General features: G+C 43.0%; 2 protein-coding genes across 22 annotated transcripts in view; one reads left to right on the top strand and one right to left on the bottom strand.

The window, feature by feature from the left end:
• Window positions 1-566, bottom strand: part of USO1 (USO1 vesicle transport factor) — a 76,884-nt gene extending 76,318 nt beyond the window's left edge. For all 4 annotated transcript variants that reach the window (XM_060417225.1, XM_012180179.3, XM_060417226.1 and 1 more), the window contains exon 1: window positions 324-566. In XM_060417225.1, coding sequence (XP_060273208.1) covers window positions 324-389 — 66 coding nt within the window. In that variant the 5' untranslated portion in view covers window positions 390-566. The remainder of the gene's footprint in view (window positions 1-323) is intronic.
• A 191-nt stretch (window positions 567-757) lies between these two features.
• G3BP2 (G3BP stress granule assembly factor 2) overlaps window positions 758-22,459 on the top strand; it is an 86,959-nt gene continuing 65,257 nt past the window's right edge. For 6 of the 18 annotated variants that reach the window (XM_060417246.1, XM_060417235.1, XM_060417242.1 and 3 more), the window contains exons 1-2: window positions 758-928; window positions 1,028-1,147. The gene's annotated coding sequence lies outside the window, so the exon portion shown is untranslated. Of the gene's footprint in view, window positions 929-1,027; window positions 21,370-22,459 lie in introns of all 18 variants that reach the window. The other 12 variants (XM_060417245.1, XM_060417234.1, XM_060417241.1 and 9 more) reach the window with 3 other exon arrangements.

The raw sequence follows: 22,459 nt of genomic DNA, 5'->3' as shown, positions 1-22,459 counted from the left end.
GAGGCAGGTCAGGCCACTTCTGCCCAGGATGGATGCCTTTCCCGGAGGTACCACCGCGGACCACCACCAAGCGGCCTGTGGAGCTTCGGGGCGCGGCTGCTGTCAGCAGGGCCAAGCCGCCGCGCTGGGGGTTGTGCTGCGGGTGTGAGGGAATAACTTGCGGGTTTCAGGAGAGGAAAAGAGGCACGGGGGCAAAAGGGGAGGCGGCATGTAGACTCCCGGCCCACGGTGACGCGCAGGGGGGTGACCTCCGGGCCCCTATGTCCTCCGTCCCGGTTTCTGCCCGGACCCTTCCCAAGTCCCGGACCCGCCGCTCCTCTCACCGTCTCGGCTTCTGTGTGCTGGGGTCCGGCACTCTGACCCCCCATAACCCCGCGGAGGAAATTCATCTTGCCGCTCAGCCACGGGCTCTACCGGCCTTTTCGGGAAAGAAGAGATAACTTCCCCTGTCCTCCGCAGGGCCCGACCCCCAAGCCTGCACTTTGCACTCCCCGGCCGCCACCGCCACAGCCTACTCGGCGGCCGCTCCAGCCCCCTAAGCCCGGAAACAGCGTCCGCCACCAGTTGAGATGCGCATGCGCGGCGACGTGGCATTACGTGGCGGCTCGAAGGGCGAAGGCAAACGAGCAAAGTAGGCGAGAGGCGGCTGGTAGCCCAGGTCCTCCTAAGCCCCGCCCACTGCGAAGGCTCCGCCCTCCCCCGTAAGAACACGCCTCCCACTCCAGCCTTCGGCTGGTGCCTCCTGCTGGCCCCAACCACCCACGTGGTGCGAGCCCGGCCCTGCCGGCAGGAGACCTTACGGATTGTGTACGCATTTTGGCTTGCAAGGTGTTTAATTGTTGCCGGGCGGGACTTACTGCAAGCTGTCAAGTCTGGGGTTGTGTTTTGTTGAGTAGAAAGAGAAATTGTCCTTCGGCCGACGTGACAGGTAAGGGGTCCCGGCCTCTGGGAGGGTTCATTTGGTTTTGCGGTATAGCAGTACGAGCTTTGTGGCCTTCTCATCCCCACAAATTGCATTTCTTTACAGGGCTTTGTTTGGTGAAAAAAAGGGTACTTGAGCCCCCTCATTCCATTGCCACGGGAGGGCGCATTTCTCAGCTTTTGCTCTTCCAACCTGCTAAAAGGAATTCCTGGATCTAAACACCAGGTACACCGCTATTTTCTAGGGGTGTGAGGAGGAAACCAATCCAACCCTGCGTTTGGCTTACTAGATTAAATACATTGATCTGCAGTGTCATTTTGACAGCAGGGAACATAATGTTTTGTTATTAATGCTAAACTCTTAGATTTTCAGCGTGTGTCTGGGGGGTTAGCATGAAAAATATTCGTTTTTCAAATCGGTAAGCCTTGTTTCTTTTGAAATGAGAGTGCCAGATACACATGCTTATGGAGTAGTCTTGTCAATGCCTTGAACGTGAAAGCGCAGAGTCTAGTTATAACTGATTCATACACCACTCCCCTTGGATGCCCCACAGGTCTCAGACTCCCCAACCTTCCTTTAAAAAAAAAAAAATCAGTATGCTTCGTTCATGTGCCCTGCTGCACTCATCAGTATCACTAGCCAAATAATTGCCTAAGCTGGAAGGAGGAGGCTGGGAGGAATCTGAAACTCTGGAATTCACCCCCGCATGTCCAGTAGTCAAATCCTGTCATGCCTATTTATAGACTATTTTTCAAATAGGTCTCTGCTCTCCATGCTCTCTGCCTCTGACATGGTTTATGTTCCCATCATTCTTCACCAAGATTACGGGCAATAGCTTCCTAACTGGTTTGTCAGCATTTAAGCCTTGGGTTTCTTCCAGTCACCCAAGTCCACTCTTGGGTGAGCCTGACAATGACAAAACATCTGTCCATGTTAGTCCTCGTCTGAAAATCCTCCGGTTGTCGCCCATTCACCTCAAAATAAAATCCAAACTCCTTAGCTTGATGTATAGGCCTGTTATGTTCTGGCTCTTGCCTGTTTTTTCAGCTCCTGCCTCCCACACATACTCTGGATATAGGCCTGGATAAGTCCTTCCCCTCCCTCCACTTCATCAAGGAAACTCCTGCTAGTTCCTTAAAATTTAACTTTGGTATCTTCAGAAAGCTCTCCCTGAAATCTAGATAACATGTGTATATGCTATTCCTTTGCAGTTGTTAATATGTGGGAAGCTCTCAATAAATGCCTATTGAGCCAGACTGTTAATGGCAGAATGTGTTATTCATTTTTATATCTCTGTGGCTTAGCATTGTCACATAAAAGGTGATATTGATAGATACATGAAGAAAGCATTAAAGGGTATATGAATATAATGATGAGGAGGAAGGTCCTTTTTTTCATCTGTAGGGTGGGTTTGCAGATAACACATATCACAAAGGCTATGGTGCAGTTTCCTTTGCTAGTGCCAAGGTTTTAAGCTTCTGTGAGTTGGAGAACAGTGGGGATCATACTGCCAAAAATATTGTACACTAAGCATTGTCCTCTGTTTTAAAACTGGACACTTGACAGTTTGCTTTAGATATTTTCCACCAGGGCATTTCCTTGCAGCCTAAAAAAAGTAACCAATAAATGCTCAGCATTTTTATTACCAAGTAATATCTGCAAAGAACTTCATCTAGTCCTTAAGTGTCACCCCTCCCTGAGCCTCTCCTCACCTCTAGGGGTAAAGCTCTGAGATGGAGTGGGGCTCATGGATGTTTATTACATGTATTATTTGGTAATAAAAAGCAGCGCCTTCACATTTTAGCAGAATCATTTTAAGGCACCAACCTTTCCAAAATGCCCTGCTTTGTTTTAAATTTCCGTGAGTATAGCAGACGCTCAAGAACCATTTCTTAAATAAAGGAAAAGAAAACATGAAAAAATTATGACTGCCCGACTTATGCCGTTATACTTCTCACTTTTATAAATCTAAATATTCAATGGACGAATGCGAATCATTAAAATACATATAATTCATGGCTCAACTGGTAAAGAATCTGCCTGCAATGCAGGAGACCTGGGTTTGATCCCTGGATTGGAAAGATCCCCTGGAGAAGGGAAAGACTACCCACTCCAGTGCTCTGGCATGGAGAATTCCATGGACTGTATAGTCTGTGGTGTTGCAAAGAGTCAGACACGACTGAGTGACTTTCAGTTTTCAAAATGTTAACTTGGGTAAATAAAAGTGATTTTTCTGAGAACAGAACAACTAACAAAACTCATTGATTTGAAATTCATTTTTAGATTTGCTTGCTTCCAATCCCCTAGCTCAGTGGCTCTCTTCAGTGGCCCACTTTCCTCATCCTTTTTTATTTTCTATAGCAAACTCAACAATAACAATGAAATATCATTGCACAAGATTGGTTGAGGGTGGTGGTAATACAGTGGACTTTTGTCCATACCTGCTTTGGAGGATGAGTGGAGGTGATAATTTGTGTCTAAAATGTATCAGTCACATACAGGTTTTTAAAGACTAGTTACTGGAAAAGTCAGGGTTCAAAAATATTGTTGATAAAATTTTGCATTAAGTTTTATTCATTACCCAAACAACACACAGCAAAATAAATTGATAATGATGAAGCAGTAATTGACATTCAGAACCAACCAATAATAACAGTATCAAATACACTTGTGCTGTTTCTTTGCCAGACTATTCAAAGGACTTTACAAGAAATAAATTGCTTAATTCTCTCAACAACCTTATGAACTGAATAATCTTATTAGCCTCATTTTTCCCGTGACAAAACAGGGACAGAGAGTAACTTGCCTGATGTCATATAGGTAGAAAGTGGCAGAGCTGGAACGTAAATTGGTAATCTGACTCCAAAGCCTGTGCTCTTATGTACTACCCTGTCTGACCTCTCTAGACTCAAGACAATGATCCTGCACTAAGTAGAGAGGTGGTCTACAAGTCCCTGTGTAATCTGGCCTCTCTGTTGTCTCCCTGACCTCACTCACTTCCTGCTTTATTCCCTCCACTCCAGCAACACTGGCTTCCTTAGGTTTCTGAAACTTGATTTCCCCTCACGGCCTTTGTGCTTGTCTTTGCTGTGTTTTGGATGCCTGCTCTTCTACCTACATAGAGAAATGCCTCACTCCCTTCACCTTATTTAAGTCTGCTCAGATGTTACTTGGGCTTCCCTGGTGGCTCAGATGGTAAAGAATCTACCCGTAATGCAGGAGACCTGGGTTCGATCCCTGGGTAGGGAAGATCCCCTGGAGAAGGGAATGGCAACCCCTCTGTTATTCTTGCCTGGAGAATTCCATGGGCAGAGGAGGCTGGCAGACTAAGTCTATGGGGTCGCATAGAGTCAGACACAACTGTGCATGGACGTACACGTAAATGTTACTTGGGTCTCTCCTGACTGTAAGTTGCCATCTCCCCATACTCCTTCTTCCTCTGCTCTGCTCGTGGTCCTCTGTAGTCCTTATCAGTCTTACTTTATTCTTCCATATATATATATATAATTTTTCCATATTTCGTCAGATCTAAGATGCCATCAAGTGTACCTCAGAGAAAGAAAAAAAAAGACTGTTATTGTTATTCATTTGCTAAGTCATGTCCAATTCTTTTTGACCTCATGGTCTATGGCATGCCAAGCTCCTCTGTCCTCCACTGTCTCCCAGAGTTTGCCCAAATTCATGTCTATAGAGTCAGTGATGCTATCTAACCATCTCATCCCACCTCCTCCTACTTTGCGTTCAATCTTTCCCAGCATCAGGGTCTTTTCCAGTGAGTCAGCTCTTCACATCAGGAGCTTTAGCTTCAGCTACAGTCCTTCCAATGATTATTCAGGGTTGATTTCCTTTAGGATTGACTGGTTTGATCTCCTTGCAGTCCAAGGGACTCTCAAGAATCTTCTCCAGCACCACAGTTCAAAAGCATCAGTTCTTTGGTGCTCAACCTTCTTTATGGACCAACTCTCACATCCATACCTGACTATTGGAAAAAAAACCATAGCTTTGACTGTAAGATGCCACCTATCAAAAAATGCATGCCAATTTTAGGTTTCATAAAATGGGAAGAAATGTTCATCATAGGATTAATGGAATATAGTATTTATTTTACATCTTTATTTTGTTTATAGTATATTTCTCCACTGTCACCTGAATGTAAACCCATAAAGGTAGGGATTTTAAATGCTCCCTTTTGTAAATTGCTCTTCCTTCAGTAGGTCTCCCTGGTGGCTCAGATGGTAAGGAATCTGCCTGCAATGTAAGAGACCCGGGTTTGACCCCGGGGTTGAGAAGATCCCCTGGAGAAGGGAATGGCAACCCACTCCAGTATTCTTGCCTGGAGAATTCCAGGGACAGAGGAACCTGGCAGGGTACATCCATGGGGTCACGAAGAGTGAAGACACGACTGAGCGACTAACACTTTCAGGTTCTGTCTTCAGTGCTTAAGCACAGTATATGACACATGGTCAGCACTTAGTAGCTCTTTAAGGGATGAATGAACTCCTCAAATGAGGAAATTCCCAGTTCAGCTTGTGTGCATGGAAGCAGAAATTCTGCAGTGCTATGTTGCATGGCATCCACACTTCCTCAGCAGAGTCTGAGAAAATTTTCCTCCAAAAATTTGGTTAACTAAATTTAGTTTCTGAATATTTTGTTTGCTTTCAGCAATCAATTTAGTAATTAACACTTAGTCATATGTAAAGATAAATGTCGAAGAAAGGAGTTAAATTTTGAGGATCAGATAGCAGCCCATTGGGAGAACCATTTCAACCTCCCAGTGGCAAGCTCACTTTGGCTTGAAATTCATTACACTAATGCAATTATTGTCATCATGGTGGTCTCCTCCTCCTTCTTTAAGACAGATAATACATTCACATGGTTAAAATATAAGTGACAAAAGTGTACTTAGCAAAAAGTTTCCCTACAATTCCTTGGCCACCCAGGCAAATATAGACAATTCTTGTTTATCCTTCCAGATACACATATATGTATATGTACTCTCTTTTAATAACACAAATCAATGTAGCACATTGTATAAACTGTTCTGCACCTTACATTTTCCTGCTTAATAATTCTTGGAAATTGTTCCATACAAGAAGTATTCTTTATCCTTTCTTATTGTGTTCTGTGGAATGCTTTTAAAATACTTTTTGAAGCCCTAGGAATTCCTTGGAAGAGAGGGGTGCAAGACAGAGGGTTCTCGGGCCCCATCCTGCTCCACTTGATGGATTTCATTTGTTTATACTTCCTGTGTTATTTGGAAGAAAAGAGGCTAAAATGTTGGATAGCCACCTCTCTTAAGAGATGTGAAACATGACCAAGGCAAGGACCTGAATAGTCAAGTAGTTTTACATGCTCTAGAGTCCAGGATGCAAATTCCTGCTCTACCTGTTTTGAGAAGGATAATAATATCCTCCTCATGTGGTTGTTGTTAGAATTTTATTACATAATAGCTTTAATGTGCTTAGTACTTTAGTGCATGAAACAGAGTAAATACTCAATAAAGGTCAGAGTGGAAACCTAGGTATCTTTGGTGCATATCATCAATTTCTTAACAGCTGAACATTTAAAGATATTACCCTATAACAGTACTCACTTCAAACTGTTGGCTCATGTTACAGAAAAGTCCGTTACTTCAGACATGGCTTGCTCTGGGGAACATCCAGATAATCTCTCGAGGATCTGGACTTTAATTATTTTATCTGGACTCTGCTCTTTCTGTTGGTTTCCTTCTCTGACTCCGTGCAAGGGCAAGTTTGCTGTCAGTTCCTGCAGTCCTGTAACCTCCAAGAACCGAGTTTATAGAGGAAGACTCCTTACCTCTCTCCTTCGAATCCCAGCAAAAGTCCTCTTATTACTCACTGGACCTCACTGGGGCATGTACCTTTGTATTGGGCGAGTTCCTGTAGTCCAGTGTGTGAGATGCTCTGACTAGCCTTGGTTTACATGCCCATCTCTAAAATAAGCAATGGGCATATAGCATAAGAACAGAGAAATAGGGACTTTCTTCAAAGGGAAGCTGGACTACTGTGCCAGCAGAAAATTTATCAGGATAGGAAAAACAATAGATGCTTGCTGCATCCCTGATGGACTTGACTGCTTGCCAGTTTTTTTTTTTTTTTTTTCTGCAGTGCCACTAGCACTAGCTAGCATAAGTACTGTTGCTCTACAAAATGTTCAAAAGATCATGTTGCATTACTTAATAAAAGTAATTTCACATTGCTTTGTATTTATATCTGCAAGCAAAGCTATAGCTATACCCACTTTTTACAAGAGTACAGTCCAGGTGTTTCCATTCTTCGGAAGATATAAGAGAAGTGCTTATTTAATAAAACACTTAAATTAGGAAATCCCATTTTCAGTTCCAAAGGACTTTTTGTAAGACTGAAATTTTTAAGTTAATTAATGTATTTTTGGCTGTGGTGTGTCGTCATTGCTGCAAGTGGAGAGCTACTTTAGTTGTGGTGTGTGGGCTTCTCATTGCGGTGGCTTCTCTTATTTTGGAACACAGGTTCTAGAACGCAGGCTCAGTAGTTGTGGCCCTCGGGCTCTAAGTATGTGAGCTGGGTAGTTGTGTCACGCAGGCCTAGCTGCTCCACAGCATGTGGGATCTTCCTGGACCAGGGATCAAACCCATGTCCCTTGCCTTGGCAGGGGGATTCTTAACCGCTGGATCACCGGGGAAGTCCTATAAGAGTGTTTATTGAGGGATAAATTTATCAGCTCGAGGCCCAGGCACTCTTATCTCCTGTAGAGAATTTGACTGTCATCTCTCCACACCCACTGTGTTCCCCAACTCCCTGCAGCTAGCTAAACAGGCAAGTCCTGAATAGCCAGAATAGGGTTGAAGATTTTACTGCCCCATTCCACAGCTAAACTGAGTCTTTTGAAGTGCGAATTACTGGGTGATGCTAAGACTTCCTGGAAGTTTAAGGGAACTTCTCTTGAAGTCATTGCCATGTTCATTAGCAATCCATGACCAGGCAGTTGCAGCTGACTGTCTCATCTGCCTGAGCCTGTGGTCAGGTGAGTACAAGAGCAGGGGACTCTGTCAAAGTAGATTGGGCCTCCAGGGCCAGCAGGGTGGTAACTGATTTGGACCAGAGCATTTCAAAGCCAGCCCAGATCTCCAAGGTCTCCTCTCTCCCCAGTTCCAGTTCTTTAATGATGTTGACTATAAGCAACCAACATACTACATGAATAATTGGGGGAAGCTCAATAAGTTGCAGATATTAGATGGAGGGTCCAGAACTGGCATACAGTTTGAGGAAAGAAGAGGGAGTTGGCTGTGGATGTAATTGTCTGCCAGCAGCTCAAGAGTCTATGCTCATAGGAATAGAAGATAGAAGATTATGAGCACAGAGAGGCCGAGGACAGAAGCCTTCTCTCTGGTTCGACTGTTCCTGATGCTGTCTTGCCCAGGATCTCAAATACCACACTAGTCATGGGTAATATAAAGAAATAGAAGAGCTCCGGCTTATTCTCCCACTACCTTCTCCTTGGGCTTTCCAGGAGGCACTAGTGGTAAGAACCCACCTGCCAATGCAGGAGATGCAAGAGATGTGGGTTCAGTCCCTGGGTTGGGAAGATCTGCTGGAGGAGGGCATGGCAACCCACTCCAGTATTCTTCTTGGAGAATCCCATGGGTAGAGGGGCCTGGTGGGCTACGGTTCATAGCGTCGAAAGGAGTCAACTTTGCATGCATGCACGAACCCTCTCCCTACCTCTAATACCCCAGTACACACATGGCCTTTCCAGGGCAGGGCCATAGTTGGTGAGACCCAAGATGACCCAGACCCAAGTCCTTAAACTGCTCCCTCTCTCCCAGGTATATGCATGATGAGTCCTAAATAGCAGCCAGTCTTCTTGTGCAGGTGCTGCTGTCTAGATGTGGTTCAAGTTTCTGTGTGTGCATACTAGGTAGCTTCAGCTGTGTCCAACTCTTTGTGACCTCATGGACTATAGCCCACCAGGCTCCTCTGTCCATGGGATTCTCCAGGCAAGAATACTGGAGCGGGTTGCCCTCCTCCATGGGGGATCTTCTCAACTCAAGGATCAAGCTGCAGTCTCTTATATCTCCTGTATTGGCAGGTGGGTTCTTTATACTACTGGCACCTGGGAAGCAAAATGACTATACTTGTATTTGGGTACTTCTTTTATGGTATAGTAAATACCAAGATCTTTGTTTTTTTAAAAACAAAATTCATAACCATTGAAAACATATCAATGAAACTACAAATTTAACCCATTTCATTTTAACAGAATGAGTGGTTCTATGTTCTGCTGTATCTTGCATACCTGATGGGCTGGTTAGGCCTGAATTCAGCATCTTTCTGTACCTTTCACTTTTCTGTTTGGGGCTTTTGAAGTCTTGGTCTGTAGGTAGCTACTCGGCTCTGGCCAGAGACTCGGGCTCCTTTTTTTTTTAATTTTTCCTTGCCAAATTTAGGAAAGATGGTCCTTGTGGGTTAACTCCTGACCTCCCTGGCAGAATGAGCCCCTTTATTTGTAGAACTTTTCTCCTCTAATTCATACTCAGCCCCTCCCTTTTTGAGGGTGAGTTGGGGTGGGAGACGGAATTGCAAGAGCTGATTGATAAGGTAGGGGCTTAGAGGGGGTTAGTGGGGCTTCTATGAAGGAGAGAACAGTCACAGAAGAGAAAGGGGAGAGAGTAGAGAAAGAGATCCAAGAAACTGAATGAAACTGCTGACTAATATCTGCAGCTAGAGTATTACACCCACATAAATACAGTGTTTTTTTTTTTTTTTCTTCAGTACTTAAAAATAGCTCAGTAGAGCAGAATACTGAAAACAGATGTGCTTGGTTTCCTGAGCTACTGATTCAGCAAACATTTGAGTGTCTGTCCTCTCTGCCAGGCCCTGCTATAGCTTCTTTCCCACTCTACGTTCCTTCTGGAGTGCTGAAATTCTTATTTGTATTTTCACAGAGAGTGAAGCCTGGGCTTCAGCATGGTATAAAGTAGAAAGGAATGTTTTGTTTGCAAACCTAAACAGAAATGGGTCCTACCTCTTTGGAATGGTGTAGTCTTGGGCAAATTAGAGTTAACTTTGCTGTCTTGGTTTTGATTACCTACTGCATTGCAAAAGAAAAACAAAGAATGCCTTAAAACAAATTGTCTGGGATCTAAGATGGTACCTTTCTGCTAAGCCATGCTTGGCTCGAAGCTTTGTCTTTTTTGTTAAAAGCTGGTTGTGGTTGTATCCTTATCTGGGAAGAAAGGAGGAGAAAGGTCAAGATCAAAAGTTATCTATGGACAAGTTATCTGTCCATCCTCTACTTTTTTACTCATGTAATTTTTATTCTGAATTAATTTTAGAATTGGGAAAAGTTTGCAAAAATTATACAAAGAATTCCTAAATATTTTCACCCAGATTCCTTGAATGCTAACATTTTTATCATGATTACTTTATCATTTTTTTCTATCTAAATTATGCATTTCCCCCTAAACCATCTGGGAAATAATTTTTAAGCATGATGTCCCTTTATTTTAGTACCTAATTCCTAATTCCTAAAAAAAAGTTTTCTTAAATAACACAGTGCAGTGATCAAATCCAGGAAATTAACACTGATATCAATGCAGTTATCTAATCTACAGACCATATTCAAATTTTGCCAGGAGTCCCAATTATTTTCCTTTCTGGCCCGATATCCAAACCAGGATCACACATTGCATTTAGATGTTATCTGTCTATAGTCACCTTTAATCTGGAATGGTTCTCTGTCTTTGTCTTTTGTGATTTGATATTTGGAAGAGTACAGGTTAGATCAGTTGCTTTGCAGCACGCTGCTCAACTGGAGTTTGTTGGATCATCCTGATTAAGTTCGAATGGTACATCTTTGGCATCTTTGCTAGGAATATCCCAGATATGCTCTTCTTCTCACAGTGCATCATCTCAGGAGATACATAACATATACTTGCCCCACTATTAGTAATATTAATTTTGATCCTTGTTTAAGGTATTGTCTGCCTCTCTACTGCACATTTAATGATTTTTTCCCTTTGATATTAATGTATTTGAGGAATGTGCTTTAATATTGCTAGATATCCTGTTTCTCCTCAAACTTTCACCCTTCTTTTTTAGGATCCGTTGATAATTGTTACCTGAATCAATAGTAGTTGCCAATCTGTTGCTTAGGGGCTTCTCAGGTGGCACTAATGGTAAAGAATCCTCCTGCCAATGCAGGAGATGCAGGAGATATGGGTTTGATCTCTGGGTTGGGAAGATCCCCTGGAGGAGGAAATGAGTTGGACATGACTGAGCACACACAGTCTGCTGTTTGCATAAAGCCTTTCCTGGAAGCTCCATCTTTCAGCCTCTACCTATTTTGCTAAGAACTGCGTCCTTGTGCATGCGAAGTTGGTTCAGTCATGTCTGACTCTTTGCAACACCGTGGACTGTAGCCCACTAGGCCTCTCTGTCCATAGGATTTCCCAGACAAGAATACTGGAGTGGGTTGCAGTGCCCTTCTCCAGGGGATCTTCCCAAGCCAGGGATCAAACATATGTCTTGCTTCTCCTGAATTGGTAGATGGGTTCTTTACCACTAGCGCCACCAGGGAAGCCCCTTAAGAACTGCTGCTGCTGCTGCTAAGTCACTTCAGTCGTGTCCAACTCTGTGTGACCCCACAGACGGCAGCCCACCAGGCTCCCCTGTGTCTGGGATTCTCCACCTTAAGAACCGCATCCAAGCTTAATTGGATCCCAAGAGAGCCTGGGAAATGCATTATTATATATATGTATTTTTTTGGTATAAGCATATTTATTTCCCCAGGAAAATTGGGGTTCTCTTAGTAAAGAGGGGAGAATAAAAGCTTACTACAATTTGCCAACCCAATAGCATAATTTATAAGAATTAACTTTTCTTTTTTGTTTTTAAATTTTGGCAGCACCGAGGGGTATGTGGAATCTTAGTTCTTAGTTCCCTGGCCAGAGATCAAACCAGAGCCCCCTGCATTAGAAGCACAGAGTCATAAGGATTAAATTAAATGGTCTTTGTAAAACATCTACCAAGGAACCTATAACATGGTTGATACTTTAAAATATTCCTCCGCAACCTATGGGAACAGAAATTTGTTTGTTTTTTTGATCACTTGTGGTCACATAGCTAGTAAATAACAGAACAGGTCTACAAACCCTAGTCTGGTTCCTACACTATAGTTTCCTTTTGCTGGTTTTAAACATTCTGTAGTCTCTTTAATCCCATGGATGGAGGAGCTTGGTAGGCTGCAGTCCATGGGGTCGCTCAGAGTCAGACATGACTGAGCGACTTCACTTTCACTTTTCACTTTCATGCATTGGAGAAGGAAATGGCAACCCACTCCAGTGTTCTTGCCTGGAGAATCCCAGGGACAGGGGAGCCTGGTGGGCTGCTGTCTATGGAGTCGCACAGAATCGGACACAACTGAAGTGACTTAGCAGCAGCAGCAGTCTCTTAAATCTTCTCAGCTATATGACTAAAACTACCTCTATAGTATTTTAATATATAAAACTCTACATTAATCTATACAATTCTTATGGAATGGTTCTATTCACTAGATGAAGATAACATTATGTGTATGTTAAATAAATAAAAACCTGACTTAATTTCTTTATATTTGGGCATGTTCCTTTTTGTGTAGTCCCAGGCAATTGTTCTCTTTTGGGGCAATGGCTATTTATTCTTCCAGGAATCATAATCTGGAAAAACTTGGGAGGGAAAAATGGTTAGAGAATAAGTGTGTTTGCTCAGCATTATGAATAAATACAACCACATGTTTTATTGATTCTTTGTAGTTTTTAAAATATTTAACAGAAAGAGAGAATTGTAAAATTCTTTTGTCTCCTGCCAACAATAAGAATTGGAATTTTAAAATTCCCTTGTCACAGAATCAGTATGAAAGAACATGAAATTTTAATACCAACTGGCAGCAGAAAACCTCAGTTCATTTAACTTAGAATTTTACACTGAATATCATGGAGGAGAGTAATATCAGTACATGACAGAAATAAAATATGATGGTAGAAAAATGATAAATCAGGATACACAAAATTGTATATGAAAACTGAGAGTGTTAGTCGCTCAGTTGTGTCCAACTTTTTGTGACTGCTTGGACTGTAGCCTACCAGGCTCCTCTGTCCATGGAATATTCCAGGCAAGAATACTGGAGTATGTTGCCATTTCCTTCTCCAGGGGATCTTCCCAACCCAGGGATCAAACTTGGGTCTCCCTCATTACAGGCCGATTCTTTACCATCTGAGCTACCAGGGAAATTAACAGCTAAATTTAAAATATATGGGGAATTCCCTTGTGGCCCAGTGGTTGGCATTCTACACTTCCACTTCATGGGGCACAGGTTCGATCCCTGGTCAGGGAATTAAGATCCAGCAAGCTGATCCTGCCGGAGAAGGCAATGGCACCCCACTCCAGTACTCTTGCCTGGAAAATCCCATGGACGGAGGAGCCTGGTAGGCTGCAATCCATGGGGTCGCTAAGAGTCGGACACGACTGAGTGACTTCACTTTCACGCATTGGAGAAGGAAATGGTAACCCACTCCAGTGTTCTTGCCTGGAGAATCTCAGGGATGGAGGAGCCTCGTGGGCTGACGTCTCTGGGGTCGCACAGAGTCGGACACAACTGAAGTGACTTAGCAGCAGCAGCAGTAAGCTGATCCTGCAAGCTGTATGACATGGCCGAAAAAAAAAAAGATAAAATAAGCAAATACAATTGAGTAAATATTTTAAATGTATGCATAGGAAGAAACCTAGAAAGAAATGTAGTATATGAATTCAGAGTGTTTGTATTTTGGTGGAAGGATATGGGTCATGTGTTTTTCTTTCAACTGCTCCATAATTTCTACTGGATACATTTTTCTTTAAACAAACATGCATTTCCCCCCCCCCCAAATAATCACAAATAATAGCAAGATTAGAAAAGATATTAAGTAGAAACATTTTCAGAAGGAAACATCAGGAGCTCCAGACAAAAGTTAGTTTGCTTTGGAGGAGAGACCCCAGGGGTCGCAATTGGCAGCTGATCCTTGAGCCTATTTCATTTTATCCATCTTGGTACCATCTCTTTTCCTCCCTCTCTTCCATTCTTTCTTTACTTCTTTTCTCTTTTACTGTAAGGTAGGTGAAGAGACTGAAGAAGGAAATGGCAGCCCACTCCAGTATTCTTGCCTGGAGAATCCCATGGACAGAAGAGCCTAGTGGGGTCCATGGGGTCACAACAAGTCAGACACATCTGAAGCACCTTAGCATGCAGGTGAAGAGATTAATCATAAGAAAGAGAGCTTCATACAGTAGAAAGAACATTACAGTTTGAAGTCAGACTGACTGAGATTTAAATCCTGGCATTCATTCCACAAACATTAATTGAGCAATGAGTATGCCATGTCCTGCTGTAGGCATCGGAGATTCAGCAATGATTAAAACAGATAAAAATGTTCGTCTTTGTGAAACATGTTCTGGTGGGGGTAGACAGTGTGATTTAAAAGGTCCAGGAAAGGCCCTTGGATGAAAAAATATCTTCCCAACAGTTGTTTATAATGCATAAAAGTACGCCATGAAGGACTTAGCCTTTTGGATCCACAAACATCTTCTTTTAAAATGCAAATATCGGTGGAAAAAGTATGTCATCATCACGCTTAACTGCCCTTCGTAGGTTAGTATGAATTAATTCTGTCGTATACCTCAGGAGCTAAATGAAAGCCATGCTTTGTAAGAATGAACATTTTAATTGAAGAGAGGACCATTAGGTACTATCTGAGAAGGGGAGACCTAAGTGGGTTTCAGAGTAAGCAGGAGGAGGGTCCTGTATCAAGGGGCAATTTCAGAAGGGCAAGACAGAGGAAAAAAGGACAACGTAGGGATAAAAAGAGAACGGTGGTAGAGAACAATGGTAGAATTCCAGGAATAAATTTCATTATTAACATATAAGAGTTTGTCTTGGGGAAAGATGCGGAAGTCTTCCCAGGTTTAGATAGCTCCCCCTTCCTCCTTCCCTCCCTAGCCAATTAAAGAGTGTCTTAGGACCAGGACATTTCTGAGGTATATACTTGAGACCTTCTTAAATCCTCACATTGTCAAATACTCCTAAAATGTGTAATCTCTCTCATGAAATGCTTAAGATATGAATAAGAGAGTGAATGAATACCTTTTCTGAAAAGGTGTAAGAATCAGTAACAGTCCCACTGGGGTAAAATGGAAGTCCTCATTCAGTAGCTTGCCTCTTCCTCAACATTTTTTAAAAATTTATTTATTTTTTAATTGAAGGATAATTGCTTTACAGAATATTGTCATTTTCTGTCAAACATCAGCATGAATCAGCCATAGGTATACGTATGTCCCCTCCCTCTTGGACCTCCCTTCCCATCTCACCCTTCTAGGTTGATACAGAGCCCCTGTTTGAGTTCCCTGAGTCATACAGCAATTTCCCACTGGCTATCTATTTTACATCTGGTGAGGTAAGTTTCCATGTTACTGTCTCCATATATCTCACCGTCTCCTTCCCTCTCCCCCGTGTCCATAAATCTGTTCTCTATGTCTGTTTCTCCATTGCTGCCCTGCAAATAGATTAATTGGTACCATCTTTCTGCTCCTGACCACTGCCATAGCTTAACCAGGCTACTTCCCCTAAGTAAGCTTTCTCTCTTTGGAGAAATAGATACATTGTGAGAAGGGGAACTCTCACCAGTGGGTTACAGAGAGGTCCACCCTGTAACAGTGTTTCCCAGTTTCCAGTCTGAAACAAAGCTGTGATCTTGCCAGAACTTATGTAGGCAAGAAGAGGCTGCTCTCTTGGTTTCTCATATTGAGTCATCTACCAACTTAAGAAATAGTCCAAACAGCCTACACTTTGGCTTTTAAATAAGTTATAAATTATCGTTAGTGTTCAATAATAGTTTAGTGCTTAGTACCTGGTATGTGGTGGTATGTTCAGTAAGCTTTTTTCCCACGTTACACTGAAGTAGCCAACTTTATCTTATGTCCTCTAATAAAATTGAAGCCAAGCATCATTAGAGCTGGTTTGTTATTACCCAAGGGTCTTACTCCATTTGAGCCACTGTAATAGAATACCGTAGACTGGAGAAATTTATTTCTCCCAGTTCTGAAGACTGGAGCCCAAGACCAAGGCACTAGCAGATTTCATGTCTGGTGAGGATCCACTTCCTGGTTCATAAACGTTGGTCTCTTTGCTGTGTCCTCCCAAGGCAGACCTGACAAGGGAGGTTTCTTAGGCCTCCAGTTTGAGGGTACTATGATCTCATCACTTCTCAAAGGCCCTATCTGTTAGGGGGACACAAATATTCTGACTTTAGCACCAAGTTGCAGTTGAAGGTGAGTTGATGGAATTGAAAGGAATCATGATTAACAGGTTGGCAATGTTTCTGATAGATGATTTTGTAGGGGGAAAAAGTACACTTTTGAAGTAAAAATTAGCCACAAACTTTCAGATTTTATACTTGAAGAAGATCCCAGTGCAGTGAGGTCAGCAGGACCATAATGTCATCATTGTGTCCCCACAATGTACCTCTTTGCTGCTGCTGCTAAGTCGCTTCAGTCATGTCCGACTCTGTGCGACCCCATAGATGGCAGCCCACCAGGCTCCGCCGTCCCTGGGATTCTCCAGGCAAGAACACTGGAGTGGGTTGCCATTTCCTTCTCCAATGCATGAAAGTGAAAAGTGAAAGAGAAGTCGCTCAGTCGTGTCCAACTCTTCGCATGGACTGCAGCCTACCAGGTTCCTCCGCCCATGGGATTTTCCAGGCAAGAGTGCCTCTGTAGGTCTCTCACAAATTACTTCTGCCACCAACATGGTGGCCTCTAGGAGGCACCGTTTCCCCTCGGTGGCTGTGGACCCGTCGCTGGCTATGAATCAGATCTACAGCTGAGCCTGACTCAAGCTGAGTTCTATCTGCTAGGAGCTAACCACAGGAAAATAAACACCCAGAATGAGAGTGATGCCAATCTTTATAATCTGGTTTATGAGGAGAGTGTATTGATCCTGTCTTCCAGCTCTTGAACTATTGATGCAGATTGAGCCCGTTTACTCCCAGCACTGAAGAATCATTTACCAGACTTGGTGCTTGGGGTCTGGCAGAACAAAATGCAAGGTCCCTTATCAGAGTCAGAGACATGGCAAGAGAGAGGCCTGCCAGTCTTCCTTAGAACCACCCTCACAGTGCCTGGTTTGACATTGAGGCTGCTTCCTTTCAGACAACACCTGTCCCCAGCAGGGAGTAGCCACTCCAGCACTCAGCACTGTCCTAACTGATTTTGTAAATTCCCACCCCACATAGTCTATCATAGAGGGTCTGTTTGTTGCATATGCATTTGAATTTCCTATGAAATAAATATCTATATAAATTGGCCCAAAAGCAGATATTAAGAATAACAACTAAGAAAATCAAATTAGCTAATTCATTCCATTGGGATGGGATTATGTTTACATCTTCATTCTCAAGATTCAATCTTTAAAATTGAATAATAGATTCTACTTTTATTAAATCCAATTCTGCTCTGAATAAATGTCATAAAATTTGAATGATACAAATTTATTTTAATATTATAAAATTTACATTTGGCAAGACTATGGTCAATCAATGTTTTTCTGCATTGATATGTTAAATCCTAGGATTCTGATAAAGCTATCCAATAGGTGGCTCAGATGGTAGGTAAAGAATCTATCTGCAATGCAGAAGAGCTGAGTTTGATCCCTGGGTATGGAAGTTCCCTGGAGAAAGGAATGGCAACCCACTCCAGTATTCTTGCCTGAAGAATTCCATGGACAGAGAAGCCTGGTGGGCTACAGTCCATGGGGTTGCAGAGTTGGAAATGACTGAGTAACTGACACTTTTACTTTTTCTTCAGGATTTTAATAAAGCTAACCAATAGAAGAAAGGTGAATGGTATCCTCATTCATCAATTTGATTATTATTTGAAATTTTATAGATATTATCTCAAGTTCATTCCTTCTCCCTCACCTGGTTATGAATATGCAGGACTGAAGGACCATGTGTCATGCCCACATATTTTTTTATTATGCTCTTCTCCCATCAAACACGTTTCTATGTTTATAGTTGGTTATTTATGCTTTTACATTTCCCTTTTGTTATTAAGGTTGTTAGCTTTCAGTTCTCACTGCTATCAGGATAGTCCTTTGCACTCTGATTTGCTATTTGTGATCTAACGTGGACCCTTAGTAGTGGCTAACTTTTATTGTACATGTACTGTGTTCCAGGCATTGTTCTAAGGACTTTGCAGGTATTAGCTAAAACAATCCTCATAACTACTCTTAGATGGTTAGTAGCGTACCTACTGTTATCATGCCACTTTGTGGTTTTTTGGCCAAAGTCACACAGCCAGAAAGAAACACAGCTTGGGATTCAAATCCACTGGGGCTACTGAGTCTATGACACTATGCAAGAATATTCAATACTGCCTCAATATTCAGGTGTATTAGACTAGCTGAAGTCTAAGAGTTAGTAGAATCTTAGTAGAGTTTCCAAAGGACTCACCTGTGTATGATATCTTGCTACGTATATACCCTCTCTGAGACTATTTCCTCAACTATAAAATAGAATAATAGAGCCAACCTGATATGACTACTTGAGCATTAAATGAGTAAGATGTGTGTATTATGTTATATATCAATATGTACGCGTGCATATGTGAAGAATCTTAAACAGGACCCGGCATATAGCAAGCACTCATTATGCTAAGCACTCTTCCTGTGCTCAATAAGTTATAGCTGTTCTTACAATAATCCACTGGTTAGTAAGGCTTTCTGATATCCAATGGTCTAGGTACTGAGAAGCCCTTACACTCATTCCTCCTTCATAGCCCTTTCCCACAGCTTGTTTACTCTCTACCAACACTTATTTCTTTTTAATAATTTTATTTATTTAGTTTTGGCTGTGCTGGATCTTCGCTGCTGTGTGGGCTTTCTCTAGTTGTGGCAAGCGGGGGCAGCTCATAGTTGCCGTGCACCGGCTTCTTATTACAGTGGCTTCCCTTGGTGCAGAGCATGGCCCTAGGATACCTGGGCTTCAGTAGTTGCAGCACGTGGGCTCAGTAGTTGTGGCTCGGGGATTTAGTTGCTCCAAGGCATAATCTTAGAGAACTAAGATCATGGCATCTGGTCCCATCACTTCATGGCAAATAGATAGGGAAACAATGGAAACAGTGAGAGACTATTTGGGGGGGCTCCAGAATCACTGCAGATGGTGACTGCAGCCATGAAATTAAAAGATGCCTGCTCCTTGGAAGAAAAGCTATGACCTACCTAAAAAGCAGAGGCATTACTTTGCCAATGAAGGTCTGTCTAGTCAAAGCTATGGTTTTTCCAGTAGTCGTGTATGGATGTAAGAGTTGAACTATAAAGAAAGCTGAGCACCTAAGAATAGTTGCTTTTGAACTGTGGTGTTGGAGGAGACTCTTGAGAGTCCCTTGGACTGCAAGGAGACCAAACCAGTCAATCCTAAAGGAGATCAGTCCTGAATATTTATCAGAAGGAGTGATGCTAAAGCTGAAACTTCAGTTCTTTGGCCACCTGATGAGGAGAACTGACTCATTGGAAAAGACCCTGATGCTGGGAAGGCTTAAAGGCAGAAGGAGAAGGGCACGACAGAGGGTGAGATGGTTGGATGGCATCACCAACTTAATGGATATGAGTTTGAGCAAGCTCCGGGAGTTGGTGATGGCCAGGGAAGCCTGGCATCCTGCAGTCCATGGGGTCCCAAAGAGTTGGACATGACTGAACAACTGAACTGAACTGAAGGCATGTGAAATCTTCCTGGACTAGGAATTGAACCTGTGTCTCTTACATTGGCAGGCATATTCTTTAACCTTTGAGTCACCAGAGAAGCCCTTTATGTTGTTATTATTATTGAAGTATAGTTAGTCTACAGTGTTGTGTTTCAGATGTACAGCAAAATGATTCAGTTATATGTATATATATATTCTTTTTCAGATTCTTTTCATTATAGATTATTACAAGTTGTTGAATATAGTTCTCTGCTATATTACAGGTCCTTATTCACCCTCTTCCAGCTCTAAAGGACACTGCCAGTGCTCAGATGTGAACTGTCATAGGTGACTGTAGAAAAACATTTCCAGTGTCCTTAGGGACCTGCTCCACACACCGCCGCCCCCAACACCACCCCGCCGCCTTCTTTCCCGGCCAGGCTGCCCCCACTTTCACTCTTTCTTGGGAGACCCCTCTCCCCAGGCCCAGTGTGGGTGGGAAGTGCTCAGGCAGTCCTCTCAGCACAAGCCTTTTGTTTTCTAAATAAGCTTTACAGCTAATCCCTGCTGGGGAACTGACTGGAAACAAGCCTAGAAAAATCTATAAGAAATTACAAAAGTGACTTAATTTGGTTCTAGTCCATAATCTTGACTTCCATTGAAATGGTAAACTAGAGCCTCCTTCAGGCTCTGTGCTTTTGCTTTTGAGAATAAAACAGATCTTATTTTCTCTTGGTGGGCTTTTACCTCCTAGGTAGCCTGAAGGTGCAGCTCAGGCTGGTGTGGGTGTTCTGTTTCCTCCATCGGGCAATTTGCATCTTTGAGGAACTACAGGTGGGGACCTCAGGCAGTTAAATGTACCCTCCCCTCCGTGGGGATTATCCCTTCTGGGCATATCCTCCCTAAATTGGGCACTGAGTTTAGGAAATCTCAGGGCAGGGCTAGAGATTAAAAATAAATAAATAAAAATTCTTAGAAAAATTACAGAGAGCATTTAGCCTAAGAACCAAAGTATATTTATCAAGAGAAGCATTTCCCTCTGTGATAGACAAGAGACATTGCCATAAAATGCAATTATATTTAGGTTAAAATAGATCTTCTAAGACACCTCATAATAAAAAAAAAAATGAAATGACCTTGAAAACATTTTATGAGTCAAATGAATAGTGAAAGTGGGGAAGGAATTATGAATGCAACGTAAGATATTAGGCCAGCTGCCTAAGATATTAAAGGCACACCTTGCCGTCTGTCTTTCTCCTGCTCCTTCCTTTGTTCTTACTGGAGCCTGTGTGATATTTTTAAGAAGGAAAGCACTTCTGGTTTCTCTCTTGGCTAACATAAGTCAGTACTTCCCCACTGCCTTCAGATTAAATTTAAAATGTTTGACTTATAAAAGTCCTTGAGGCTTCAAATTTGCCCTCTCATTACCCCAGCTTCCTAAACTCCAGCTTCAGTAAATAACTTTCAGTTCCTAACTGTTCTTCCTTTCAGGAATTTGCCCCTGCTTACCCTCTACCTAGGCCACTTCCCATCTACAAAGTTGCCTATTCTCTTTCCGTTTCAGTGCCCCACCCCCCAGAATCTGCCTCTCTCACAGATTTTATCCGGCTGTGTTAAACTTCCGTGTTGTATAGTTCAGCAGACCTCGGTCTACAGAAGGCCAAGAACCCAGCTTTGTCTGTTTCACAGGCCTTCATCCAGGTTAGTGTTTGACTCGTGTGTGAAAGTTGCTCAGTCGTGTCCGACTCTTTGTGAGCCCATGGAACTCTGCAGGCCAGAATACTGGAGTGAGTAGCCAGCCATTCTCTTCTCCAGGGGATCTTCCCAACCCAGGGATCAAACGCAGGTCTCCCGCACTGCGGGTAGATTCTTTACCAGCGGAGCCACAAGGGAAGCCCAAGAATACTGGAGTGGGTAGCCATCCCTTCTCCGGTGGATCTTCCCAACCCAGGAATCGAACCGGGGTCTCCTGCATTTCAGACAGATTGTTAACCAACTGAGCTATCAGGGAAGACTCTTGTAGACAGTAACTAGCTGTTGAGTGAAAGGATGGCTGGGGGAGAGGCTACCAGTGGAAGCTGCATAATTTATAAGTGTCCCAGATGGGAGGATGGATAGGTGGAGTTTTGTGGACTAGGGACTGCTCCCTCATTCTGTGTCAGATCTCTGAGTGTCTAGTCCTCACGACTGGCCCATAAATTGCTTGAAACCCAGAGAAACTGGCTTCTGCTAACTGAACCTTGCACCAGCCTGAAGTCTGTTCATTTGTTAATGTGTAAGAAGATGTAGTAACTGTCGGGAGGAAGAGACTACTTGTCAGCACTTTTTCTTCCCACAGGAAGTTACAAGGAAGCCAGATTACACTCAGAAGCTTGCTTATGGGAGCCTTCTTCCTTCCTTCCTTCTGTAAGCATTTACTTGTTAAGTGCCTGCCCCATTGGAACAGAAGCTTGTGAGTGATTTTAAGGACAGTGCTTCAGCAGAGGCAGTTAGGAGACTGCTCTCTGCTATGGAGGCAGCACCATAGCGGTGGAGTGGCGCTAGCCCTGGGCTGCAGGAATCGCCCCCAGACTGGGCCCCGGGTGCCTTTCTTTTATCCTTTCAATGTTGACCAGCTGCCCTTCTCACTGACTCCTGTTTACATCTTCAGTCCGGTTAGGTCCAGATTTACCTCACGGAAGCATTTAGAAGTCTTTCCTGGGCCATTGACACATATCTGCTGTTTCTCATGCCAATCTCATTTCCAAACTCCAGCATGGGCCTGGTGGGCAGGGATGTCCAGGGCAGTAAT

Source organism: Ovis aries, chromosome 6, assembly GCF_016772045.2.
Source record: "Ovis aries strain OAR_USU_Benz2616 breed Rambouillet chromosome 6, ARS-UI_Ramb_v3.0, whole genome shotgun sequence".
NCBI lineage: Eukaryota > Metazoa > Chordata > Mammalia > Artiodactyla > Bovidae > Ovis > Ovis aries.
This window is presented reverse-complemented; position numbering and strand designations above follow the sequence as displayed.